We start from the raw sequence: 13328 nt of genomic DNA, 5'->3' as shown, positions 1-13328 counted from the left end.
CTAACTCATGTTGTATTAATGCTCAGATTCAATGAGCAGGTTTTACTTGGACAGTTGTGAAAATCTGGAACATACAGACAAGTCAAGATACTAAAAACTTGGCAATTTATAAACATGTAGATGATGCATTTTGAAAAAAGCTATAGCTAATTAAATTATCTGAATTGTTTTCTTTTGTTTGTCAGATTTGCTGTTATCTCCTTAGATTTGCTTTTCATTAGCAGGCACAGGAAAGCCTGAACGTTTTCGGGTCAGAGCTACAGCTTGCCTGAGGTGCCCCTTATCCCCCGCTAACTAACCCCATCTAAGTGTACAGCTTAACAATACATCAATGAAACTTATCGGACTCTGTTCATAGAGTAATGAGAATGCACTTCAGGCGCCCAATTAGCTGTGACAATGTGAGCAAGATATTTGCTTCATAAAAAAAATTACAGTATTAAAATTCTCGTTGAATTCTCACAACAAGGAGCTCTTTTGTTCCTGAGACAACTAGTTTAGTTGATCTCGGGAGACTAATACACAGATCACCTCATCTAGAGGCGTGTACAGTATATATACATGGACGCCTTCATTAAACGCAAGGATCTTTCCATTTCGGACTAAAGTGACAGCATGACTGTTCCCCTTGCTCTAAATTTCAGTAACACTGTTGACTTCTTCATTTTCGCGTTCTACGTTTTGCTGGCCACCTGCACCGTTTTAGTAGCCGGAGTTGTGGTTGTAGCTATACTACGCTCGAAGTCTCTTCGCACTGAAAATCGGTTCGTCTTTATGTTGAGCACCAGTATCAGCGACACACTTTCTGGTTTTGGGTTATACTACGGTGGACTTTTTGACGTCAAGGAAGCCTTTCCTCAAAAAAACGGGACTTTCTTTATACTGCCTACACTACTCGGTGTGAACTTACTAACAATTTTAAGTGCACAGGTAGATCGATACGTCGCCGTGTCCTATCCATTCTTTTACGCTCGACGGATAACTTTGAGAGTTGTAATTGGCATTTGTATGTTTATATGGCTTTTCAATTATTTTACACTTCTCCTTTTGAATTTGATTCCGTGGCAAGTGGCCATTTCCTTTAACGCGATAAGTACTATAAGTGTCCAGGTTTGTTCCGTGGGTTTGATGATTGGATTAAACATTAAACTCTGTATAATTGCTCGCTATCAGCTGAAGAGGGAGACCCCAAGTCCCGAGACCGACGGTAAACGCTCCTCCTTACTGCTCATTGTAGCCGTGACCACGTGCTTCCTAGCATTTTGGACTCCGGCTTTCGTTAACGTCTCACTGTGCGGATTAACGTCTTTCGGATATAAATCTGAGAATGATGCAATGGACCCTTTCGCCACACTCATCCACATGAATCCTTTTTCTACGCCCACATTGTACATTTTAGGAAGCTTTGCTCTTCGAAAGGCAATTGTGAAGTGTATACGCTGTGGATCTTGCTGCAAAGCAAGACATTGAAAACAAAGATTATTGAAAGTTAAAACAAAAAAATCAAGAACAATAATATAACATGTTGATAGAAGATTTAGCAAAAATAATGATCCGAGAATTAAGGTCAGTTGGATACGGAACATAAAGACCAAATTAGGCACAGCAAGTAATATCAAATACAAGGTACGGTAAGTGAAATCAAGTATTGCCAATTTAAAGTCACACCTCCAATTAACAGATAAAGAGCAGTTCATTATTTATTGAGAACTTGCACAACCGGCTCAGTCTTTACCAAAATTATTTAAAGCCTTTTGTTGGTGTATGGTATCTTGATAAATTCGATTTGAACGACCCAGAAAACGCAATAAGCAAGCAAGTCTTGCACATACTCTGTACGTACACAAAGATATTTATTATGCAGTGATGGCAATCATAGCATTCTCGTCATTTGGTATGCAATTATTACATGAACCTATTTGCTGGAAATCCTTCCAGTTAAAGGTCGCGCACCGAAAGCAAAACATTATCTGGTCAGCAGCATTCGTAGACAAACGTGCAATGGACGAGGCGCCAGGTCATCCCTGCGCACACAAACTCAAATATGTCTGCTGTGGAAGGAAAAGGGAGCATGAGGGAAAGGCAAGAAGACAACACTTAAAATTATTAATTTGAATTAATTATTTGTTAAGTAAATGTAACATAGTCATGGAGAAATGATTCCACACAGCGTAGTTATAAAATGAAGCATTCTTTTGTTGATGCATTCACTATGTTCAGAAAACATAAGAGAGTTAAGGTAATTTTAAAGGAATATTTTTATGTAATGTAACTGAATCCTTTTCATTAAACTTAAATTACATATTAAACATTTTAGTTGAGGATAGTTTTTCTTATGTTATAAGTGAACCTTATTTTGCAAAATAAATGAAAATTGTGGACAATGGTTTGATCTAATAAATACATAGAACACAAGAAAAGTTAAGTGTGTAGTGGTTCTCTTATTACTGCAGAAGGTAAACAGGTTTTATTTTGATTGATTACTGTTTTCATGTAATCTTTATTAATTACATTGTATTAGAAAGAGATGCTTTTGTGATGTAGAGTGGATGACTACACCGGGTGAGCACTATACTGAAAAACTTAATGCTGGCCATGAGAGAAAGTGCCTTGCTGCGTATAGTGCCTTGCCGACCCCTGTCCACTACTGAAAGCACCGGACGCGCGAACATCATGGAGCAATGGAAGAAGGTGGTACTATGATGAATCACGTTTTCTTTTAGTTCACGTTTCTGTCCACCCTGGCCATCGGACCTTACTCCTTTTCTATGTTAACTAAAGTTGTCTTATTTTAATTTCTTACTTTGTCTTTTATTTTTCTTTTCTTCATTATGTAGAAGCACTTTGAGCTAATTTATGTATGAAAATGTGCTATATAAATAAATGTTGTTGTTGTTGTTGTACCGTTCAGACGTGGAAAAAATGGCAGCGACATGCACTATGGGAAAAGGCGAGCAGGCAGAAGAAAATACTCTTGGTAATGTTCTGCTGGGAGACCTTGGGTCTTGGAATGCACATGGATGTTACTTTAACACGCATCACCCAAATACAGTATAGTGTTGCAGACCGCATTGTAAAAGGCCCAATGTTAAAATGTTTTTAAAGTGTTAAAATAATATATTAAAAGAGATGGTCCTTACTCTTAATGTATTAATTTAAAACTGCTGACATTTCTGTGCACTTACACCCCCTCGTGGTAAAGGAAATCGTGATGGCAGTGACCTCTTTCATCAGGATATAAGTGCCCGCTGGAAAATGTGTTCAGGAATGATTTGAGGAACATAACAAAGAGTTTAAGGTGTTGACTTGGCTTCCAAATCTGCCAGATCTCTGTCCTGCTGGAAAAGCAAGTCAGATTCGTGGGGACCCCGCACCTAACCTTTCACAGGAGTTAAAGGATCTGCTGTGTTGGTGCCAGGTATACCACAGGACACCTTCAGAAGACTTGTGGAGTCCATGCCACGGCGGCTCAGACCTGTCATGGCAGCAAGTGGGAGACCAGCACAATATTAGCCAGGGGGTTAATGTTCTGGCTGATTGTTATATAATTGTTTTCCGATTATTAATATTGTGTAATTTTATTATTCAGCGACTCAGAACTGTGCTTTTCTTATGTGAATACTTCGAATACTGCGGGTTCTGTATCGTATTATTTACCGTTTTTTCCCTTTCCTGTTTTTTTCATGCATGGTAAATCCGTTCGATGATGACGATTACTTTTATTATTATTATTGCTTCTCGGAGATGAATATATATAGTATCTGTAAGTGTAATAGGGAGCAACGTATCACAAGTTTAGGTCAGCGCAGACACAAGGAGATGCTGTTGCCAAAAGGGATCAGAGCTGAACTGATTGTTAAGACTTCAGATAAATAAAATGAAAGCCCATGCTATTGAATACAGCAAAACATGAAAGTTTATATATTGAAATATTGTTTCCCATATTTTAAGTGCTAATTTAACACTATATAAATTGACAATGTCGATTTTTCCGCGTAAGAATTCTCTTTGGAGAATTTCAATGACTAATGTAGATAGGGGAAGTTATTCTTGATTGTTTTCCACCTAACAACTTCTGTTTGCCGTCGTTATTCTGTTCTTGAGAGATCTCCATGTACCGAAGGGTTGATCTCGGGAGACCAATACACAGATCACATCATCAGATGAGTCTATATACAGGAATATCTTCATTAAACCCGAGGCATTTACAGCGACAAGTGGCAGCATGAGTGTATCCCTTGCAGTGACTTTCGCTAGCACTGGTGACTACTTTCTCTTCGCTTTCTACGTTCTGGTGGCAACCTGCACGTTTTTAGTAGCCGGAGCTGTGGTTGTAGCTATACTTGGCTCCAAGTCCCTCCGCACTGAAAATCGGTTTATCTTCATGTTGAGCACCAGCATCAGCGACACTCTTTCCGGTTTTGGGTTATACTATGGTGGGCTTTTTGACGTAAAGGAATCTTACCCACAAAAAAACGGGACGTACTTTGTATTACCTACTTTACTCGGCGTGAACTTCTTAACAATTCTGACTGCACAGATTGATCGGTATGTAGCGATATCTTATCCGTTTTTCTATGCTCGGCGGATAACTTTGAGACTCGTTATTGGCATCTGTATTTTTATATGGATTTTTAGTTATTTAACGCTACTGCTGATGAATTTCGTGCCATGGCAAGTGGCTGTGATCTACAACGCAATAAGCACATTAGGCTTTCAGATTATTGCTGTGATTTTGATGATCGGACTAAATATTAAACTCTGTATAATCACACATTATCAGATGAAGCGGGAGCCACCAAGTCCAGAGACTGATGGTAAACGTTCCTCTGTCATCCTCGTCATAGCTGTCACCACGTGCTTTCTTGGATTTTGGACGCCAGCATTCATTAACGTCTCGTTGCGTGGATTAACGTCTTTTGGGTACTATTTCGAGAATGACGCAGTTGACCCCTTCGGTGCTCTGATCCGTATTAACCCTTTGTCTACACCCTCATTGTACATTATAGGAAGCATTTCTCTTAGAAAGGCAATTGTGAAGGTTCTATGTTGTGGCGCTTGCTGCAAAGCAAGAAATTAAAATCGAAGAGTTTCACAATTTTAAATTAAAAGAGGAATATATTAAAAGTTACTAGACAGAAAGTTTGGCAAATACAAATATCTGAGAGTTGAGGTCAGTTGGCATATGAGGAACAGAAAGACCAAATAAGCACAATAAGATCACGGAACGATTAGGCGCCTGTTTAACTGATCCCTATATATGAAGTGCGGAGGATTCGGAGAACCTCACCTCCGGCGGGGAGTCAATCTGAAATCCTATGAGCCTCTTGTTAATATCTGGTGAAGTGATCCTACACTACCTAACTCATCACATGAATTTTTATTATTACAGCCTTTACACGAGAGGGTGATCCGGCGTACTTTGCGCGTTCAAAAGACTTTGCGGTATAAATGGCTACTCTGTGTGCCCTGCTAGGGTAAAAACAGGTTATGACCAATAAACCATTTTAAATTGTGACAGCTTTAAAAAAAAGATTTACTTCATTATAAAAAAAGTGAATTGCACCCAATCACTCTAAATGATTTGCCTCAACTTAAAAATTGTGGGTTCAATAAGATAAAAAGAATTACAGTATATTGGTTCAGATTGAAAATATTAAGTGTGAATCATTACCTTAATTATTTTATGTTGAATGGAGGTTATACTTTTTTCAGTGTATAGACCACATCCCCGTTCAAGAATGGTGTATTGGTCTGGACAGGCGCCGGGCTCGGGGACTCTGAATTGGGCAAAGCTTGTTTCGTTAACACAACGATAAATGGGCGGCTTATTTAATTGTAAACGTATGGTATATGATTTTATCGTTGAAAAATCTGCAACGGCATTCAGTTTATTACATTATATTGACACCCTTTCTTAGCAGAAATGTATTCTTAAGTTTATTCATCATGTCGCCTGACTCATTCACTCATCAATTCATTCAGCCTTTCTAGGAGTACCGGTATATAGGCTTGCAGAATTGATTTTATAGTTTGCATTAGCACGAATCAAAATGATTTCATGTCTATTCAATATAATTTAATATCTATATAATCATGACTAATATATTGAACTGCAAATCAGTTATAAAATTTCGAATTCACGATTTCTTCACTTTGAAATTAGATGGTAGCTTTAGGCAAAAGTGGCAACTAAATGGAGCACGACTGCATGTTAAAAACTGACACTTTGTACTCATTTGAGTATCTCCGTAATATAAGCGTGTACTGTATATAGAACTGTATATAATACAGCTGTGTTTTTCAGGACCCTGAATATGTTTTCGATGGAGCGAATATGACAATACATACAGTATACTAGATGTATAACAGACAAACAAGCATGACCACGGCTGTTTCTTCCTCCTGCTAAGTTTTGGCCGTAAACTGAACAAATGATCTTTATCTTATTAAAAATCTTTCAACACAGTCTGCTTAACGTTTTCAGTTAACATTCTTTAACAAAGTTATGTTTATGTACACTTGCTGCTCATGCAAATAACTGGCTTGATCGGGAGTCATTATTGAGTATTGAATTTGGGTCTTTTTGAGTTTCATGAAATGTATCACTTCAGAGGTATTAGAAAAAATAAACCTGTACTGCTATGTATTTAAAATATTTTATTATGTATTGTGTATATTATTATAATAAAATGTATTGTGCCGGTGATTAATCATTTGACACCGAGAACTTACCATGCATGATGGTCCTTTTTCCCTACCATGTACTGCTTTTCCCTTAAGTGTAACGGCCAACCAAAATCTGCTGTGACATCACCTGACTCGCACCTTACAGGCTCACTAACCTCGGAAATAACGCCGGCCATCGATGAATACAAACCTCCTTACTCAATGCAAATATCGACGATACATTCTGACTAATCAAAACAGGAATGAATAATACATCACCTCAACGTTTACTAGCCAATACGCGAAGTAAAAATGTCTTAAACTTGGGGCTGGCTTCATGCATCTTAACCGTATAAGATCATACGGTCTGGTAAATTTGCCGCATGATTTAGTCAGTTTAACAAATCCTCAGCGATTAACTGGAGGGAGTTTTATAAAATACTGCTTTACTTACGGGTTTTTTTTTTAGTATATTTATAATTTAATGATTGATCTTAAGATGGACTTTACGATGTTTTCAGAGTTAACGATGTTTTCGAAAAACGAGTGAAACAGAGACACCTGAATACTGTACTCCAGTGGCTATCCCATTGACTTTGAGCTTTGAACTGGGGATATCTGTAATAACAATCTGACTAATGAGGAACCAATTTAGAGATATTTAATTATATTTAATATATCTCTAACAAAGTCTTGTGAAGTTATACTAGAATGTTATGTTTAATTACAATTCGACTCGTCGCTGCATTTCAGTCATTTGCAACTTCTGATTTTTAATATCATTTTCTAAACATTAAACATATTTGAAATTCTAATTTTACTAGTCAACAATTTACAGCTATTTACTAGTTTACTTCAAAGGTCCATAGAAATCAATGGAAACGTCAGTTTCACTATACGGAATTATATATTTCAGCAATTTACTTTCTTACTGAAAACGCAATTCTAAACATCTCTAATTCGAATTTTTACAAGTAAGGATGCAACTTTAGACGTCTAAAATAAGAATTAGTACGAGATAATATATACTAAAACTGCTTGTTGTTACATTGCTCTCATGTCTCAATGGCTGTCAGGAGGAGAGAAATGAGCACTCGCGTAAAAACTGATGGGCTGAATAAATTTCACTTATTCCAAATATTTTCTTTTAGTATTGATTGTATAATAATTTTCGTTGAATACGGTCAACAACTGCACAACTTACGTTGAACAAACAAAACAGATTTTATCATTTTATTCTCAATTATCTCCCGCCCGCAGTCATAGCCTGTGCTGCCACACTGAGTGTAATTTGGACATTTTTTTTACTTTAGTTCATCACTGGGAAATTCACTGGAAACTTCACGTCACTGCATTTGCGACACTAGTATCTTCATTAAAATTTCAGATCGTTCAGCTTCAGGAACAACTGACAACATGACCATGCCAGTTACAGGCTACTAAATTGCTTTTTACATATATATAAATGACGCTTTTTAATCATTTTAGTTTTCATTATTATTTTTTGTAATTCTAATTTTTGACTAGTCATCATTTTGCATTGTGCATGACTGGTCAAAATTACATGTATATTGTAAATGAACGCTATAAGAAGTCTATTACAATATAAATGCCTGAAATACTATTTTTGATTAGTTAAAATTCAACCTCTCTAATTTTAAATTTGACTAATGAAGATGCAATTATAGCTATCTAAAATAGGAGCAGTACGCGATGTTAAATGAGAACATCTTGCTATCGTGGCACACGTATAGATCAATGACTGAAATGGCTATAGCTGATGGGCTGTATTAGTAAATCCAGTGATTAAACGAATTTACTTATAACGCACGAAGGTAAAACGATTCATGCTGAATCTTTTTAATGATGAATTGATTGCATGTATTAAACTTCGCCAAAAGAGGATGAAAGTTTCATCCCTTTATTTGTGATTAAACTTTGGCCACAATCACAGACTCGCGCTTTTAGAATAATCTCATTTAAAGTATGTATCTTTCTATACTTCAGAGACAACTGACAGTATGCCCGTGCCCCTTGCCGTTAATTTCTATAACATCGGCGAATTCTTCATCTTTGCCTTTCACGTTCGTTTGGCCACCTGCATGATTTTATTAGCCGGAGGTGTAGTAGCTATACTTGGCTCCAATTCTATCCGCGCTGAAAATCGATTCTCTTTATGTTGATCACCAGCATCAGCGACACTTTGTCCGACATTGGCTGGTACTACAATGGACTTTTCGATGACAGGCACTTGCCACTTACTTTTTACTACCTGCTTTACTCGGCGTGAATTTTATAACAATTCTAACTGCACAGATTGATCGGTACGTTATCGCGTCGTATTCTTCTATGCTAGAAGGGTGACTGTGACAGTTGTTATCAGAATCTGCATTTTTATATAGATTTTTAAATTATGTAACAGTGGTTCTTATTGGAATGTCATGCCGCAGCAGGTAATATGATTTATAACGCAGTTAATAGTTTAGGCATCACGACTCTTGCGGTGATTTTGGTGCTGGCACTGAACATAAGCTCTACCTGTTTTCTCGCTGCAGTTGAAGAGACAATCCTCAAGTCCCGGCAGCGACGCCAAACGCTCCTCCTTACTGCTAATCATAGCAGTGACCATGAGCTTCTTCGCATTTTGGTCTCTGGGATTTTTAACATCTCAATATGAGGACTAACGTCTTATTGGTGTAGATACAGAAAAAATCTCTACGCCCACATTGTACATAACAGGGAGCTTGACTCTTCAAAAAGCAGTTCTGATGTTTATCCGTTGTGACCGTCGCTGTTCAAGAGTAAATCCGGTCTGATGTTTTTCTTTGCAAAAGCAACAGCACTCTTACCACAATGAAACGAACATGCTACAGTCTACTAATGTTCATGTACCCATGATCGAAATTTATTAATTCAGTCCAGTGTTATTTATCGGAGTCAAGCATCAGCGGGTGCAAGAGCTAATATATAACATAATCAAACGTAAACATTTATATTTAACTTAATGTTACACACTCTGGAAAAAATATCTGCTGAACATCTGTTTTCTGGTTTTGGAAAGTTCCTTCAGATAGAATCGGATGTTAGACGTGGAACATTCAGCTAGCACATATCATAGATATCACTCAGACCCTCAAATCCAGGTTAGCATCATAAATCAATTTAAATTACATGTACGAGGGATGTGTGAGGAATAGAGAGGACAGGGAAATCCCGCCATGGAAGAATAAGTGAACTCCACCCGAACTGAGAAAATACATACATCCACATAAATAAAAACAAGGTATCGAAAGGGCATCAGATGTTTATTTAACAGCAGACGTATACGAGATCTGTGCGCTGATTTTGACTTTGCTTTTCACATAGTAGGGATCAGATAGATAGATAGATAGATAGATAGATAGATAGATAGATAGATAGATAGATAGATAGATAGATAGATAGATAGATAGATAGATAGATAGATACTTTATTAATCCCAAGGGGAAATTCACATACTCCAGCAGCGCCTTACTGATACAAAAAACAATATTAAATTAAAGATTGATAATAATGCAAGTAAAAACAGACAATAACTTTATATAATGTTAACGTTTACCCCCTGGGTGGAATTGAAGAGTCGCATAGTTTGGGGGACGAACGATCTTCTCAGTCTGTCAGTGGAGCAGGACAGTGACAGCAGTCTGTCGCTGAAGCTGCTCTTCTGTCTGGAGATGACCCTGTTTAGTGGATGCAGTGGATTTTCCATAATTGATAGGAGCCTGCTGAGCGCCCGTCGCTCTGCCACAGATGTCAAACTGTCCAGCTCCATGCCAACAATAGAGCCTGCCTTCCTCACCAGTTTGTCCAGGCGTGAGGTGTCCTTCTTCTTAATGCTGCCTCCCCAGCACACCACTGTGTAGAAGAGGGCGCTCGCCACAACCGTCTGATAGAACATCTGCAGCATCTTATTGCAGATGTTGAAGGACGCCAGCCTTCTAAGGAAGTATAACCGGCTCTGTCCTTTCTTACACAGAGCATCAGTATTGGCAGTCCAGTCTAATTTATCATCCATTTATTATCCACTCTTATAAAGTAATGGTTCTTTAATAGCACTATATATGATTCTTTATCATTTGGTGTGATTCATTGTAACTCCATTGCTTGATCAAACACCAGTTCATTCTGGAACGGGCATGTGGGGCAGAAACATAATGTGAACCAACGACTCTGAAATTCGACAGTTTCAACAAAAACAAAGCTTGCACCACTGTGTCAGAACAACGTTTAAAAACCACATATCTGGAAAATAGAAATCTTGAAAAAAGTGCAATCAATATTTTTGTAACTAATAAATGGAGAGAGTGTGTCTATCGTACATTACATTACATTACGTATCGTATTAAACCAACTACACTTCAAATTGGTGTTAAAACTGCAAACAACTTCCAGATTCTTGCTATATGCTGCCATCTTCTGTGAGAACACGTGTACTACTCACAACCCGATCCTGCGATGTTTACTTATTAATTTTCTTATTAATATTTTGTTAACGATTAAACATGTTTTATGATCACTTATTGTTTCATGGGAATAAGATTATTTGCGATTAAGGCCATTTGAAAGGAAATAAATCATGCAGGTTCAATAGGAAGGCTGTCACTGATAATTCCTTGCCTTAGAGGATTTTATTGCTATAAAAAAGAACTACAGTATATGAATTTAAATTTCTTAAAATCCCCGGTTTGTGTTTATTAATACAGTATGTTAATAATACATTGATGTTGGCAATGTCTATTCCGTAATGTGTATGTATATCTGTGTGTATATTTATTATATGAAGATCAATAAAGACATTCATCTATATTGAACATAAATGCTCACACTTTTTAGTTTTATTATTTATTTATTTTATTATGTACTGTCAAAGATACAGAAGAATCCATAGACAAAACTCAATGGCACTAATTCTGGGGAAGATGGAGTTTGACGGGAAACTTACCTCTTGTTACCTATATGTAACTGAAAGTTCCATTGAGGTTACTTGGAAAATCTTCCGGTTCTTAATTGTCAGAATGGAATAAGAGATAATTACAATTCGATTTCTAACTATTCAGAATGCAATTGTAAGTAACTATTGCAAAATCTGACTAATGAAGATGCAACTGGAATTGAGTGATGTTAAGTTTTGAAGTTTCCTGTTAGGTTGCTCGTATAGCTCAATGATTAATTGACGTGAAGTTCTTGCAAGAGCGGAAAAGATGTCTCTTCTGAAAACTGCCAACTAAATGGACTGAATATCTTTAAATGTCTTACAATGCTGCCTTTTAATACTGATTTCATAACAATTAGTAATTTTAATGGTCAATTAACTGCACTTAGTACATTTTGTACACGGGGGATGAAGATTTAATCAGTTTATTCTTGACTAATCCCTCGCACAAGGATAGCTCCTGTAGTTTGCCACAGAGAGAATAAATCTGACAATTACACAGAAATGCCCTGTTTTAATAAATCGCAAAGGGCCACTGCACGTCACTTCACGAGTTTATATGCAGGAATATCTAAACATTAGGTATATTTCCACTTCGGAGACTACTGACAGCATGACCGTGCCTCTTGCTGTTAATTTCGATAACATCGGTGACTACTTCATCTTTGCCTTTCACGTTCTGCTGGCTACCTGCACGGTTTTAGTAGCCGGAGCTGTGGTTGTAGCTATACTTGGCTCCAAATCTCTCCGCACTGAAAATCGGTTTATCTTCATGTTGAGTACCAGCATCAGCGACACACTTTCTGGCTTTGGGTGGTTCTATGTTGGACTTTTCGACGTCAAAGAATCTTTTCCACAGAGAAACGGGACGTACTTTGTATTGCCTACATTACTCGGCGTGAACTTTATAACAATTCTCACTGCACAGATTGATCGGTACGTTGCTGTGTCCTATCCATTCTTCTATACTAGCAAGGTGACTCTGAGGGTTGTTATTGGAATCTGTATTTTTATATGGGTATTTAATTATTTAATAGTACTTTTTCTGAACTTAGTGCCGTGGCAGATAGCTATGATTTATAATGCGGTTAGCACTTTAGGCATCCAGGTTATTGCGGTGATTTTGATGCTGGTACTGAACATTAAGCTCTATCTAATTGCACACTACCAGCTGCAGAGAGAATCAAGTCCCGAGAACGACGGTAAACGGTCCTCCTTACTGCTGATCATAGCAGTGACTATGTGCTTCCTCGCTTTTTGGACTCCAGCTTTTATCAACCTCTCTTTGTGTGGACTGACGTCTTACTGTTACAGATACAGAAATAATGCAGTGGATCCTTTTCTTGCATTGATTCGCATCAACCCTCTATCTACGCCCTCACTGTACATCTTAGGAAGTTTTGCTCTTCGGAAGGCAATTCTGAAGTCCCTCAGTTGTGACGCTTGCTGCATAGCAAAAAGGTAAAACCGACCTGGGTTTCGTTTCCTCGTAACCATAGGAATATTGAAATCGATCGATAATTTAGGAGCGTTTCTTAAAACCCATCGTAACCAATTCTTTGTAATTTTCGTGCACCCCAAAACACTAGTTAATCGCTAAGTCCTCCTTAAACTGCTGTCTAGAGAAACTGTCTAGAGCTTGCACGGACTGTAGCCACAAACTGTGGTCTCCAACACACCATAACAC

General features: G+C 37.6%; 3 protein-coding genes across 3 annotated transcripts; all 3 read left to right on the top strand.

Moving 5' to 3' along the window:
- Window positions 1-615: 615 nt before the first annotated feature.
- Window positions 616-1470, top strand: LOC114669095 (G-protein coupled receptor 183-like). The gene has a single exon (XM_028825221.2). The coding sequence runs from the start codon at window positions 616-618 to the stop codon at window positions 1468-1470; it is 855 nt and encodes a 284-aa protein (XP_028681054.2).
- A 2714-nt stretch (window positions 1471-4184) lies between these two features.
- Window positions 4185-5240, top strand: LOC127526231 (C-C chemokine receptor type 4-like). Its single transcript, XM_051921130.1, has one exon. The coding sequence runs from the start codon at window positions 4226-4228 to the stop codon at window positions 5078-5080; it is 855 nt and encodes a 284-aa protein (XP_051777090.1). The 5' UTR covers window positions 4185-4225; the 3' UTR covers window positions 5081-5240.
- Window positions 5241-12245: 7005 nt separating this feature from the next.
- LOC127526232 (G-protein coupled receptor 183-like) lies at window positions 12246-13164 on the top strand. The gene has a single exon (XM_051921131.1). It carries the CDS (start codon window positions 12255-12257, stop codon window positions 13104-13106), a length of 852 nt encoding a protein of 283 aa, XP_051777091.1. The 5' UTR covers window positions 12246-12254; the 3' UTR covers window positions 13107-13164.
- The last annotated feature ends 164 nt before the right edge of the window (window positions 13165-13328 follow it).

Source organism: Erpetoichthys calabaricus, chromosome 18 (genome assembly GCF_900747795.2).
Source record: "Erpetoichthys calabaricus chromosome 18, fErpCal1.3, whole genome shotgun sequence".
Taxonomy (NCBI): domain Eukaryota; kingdom Metazoa; phylum Chordata; class Cladistia; order Polypteriformes; family Polypteridae; genus Erpetoichthys; species Erpetoichthys calabaricus.
This window is presented reverse-complemented; position numbering and strand designations above follow the sequence as displayed.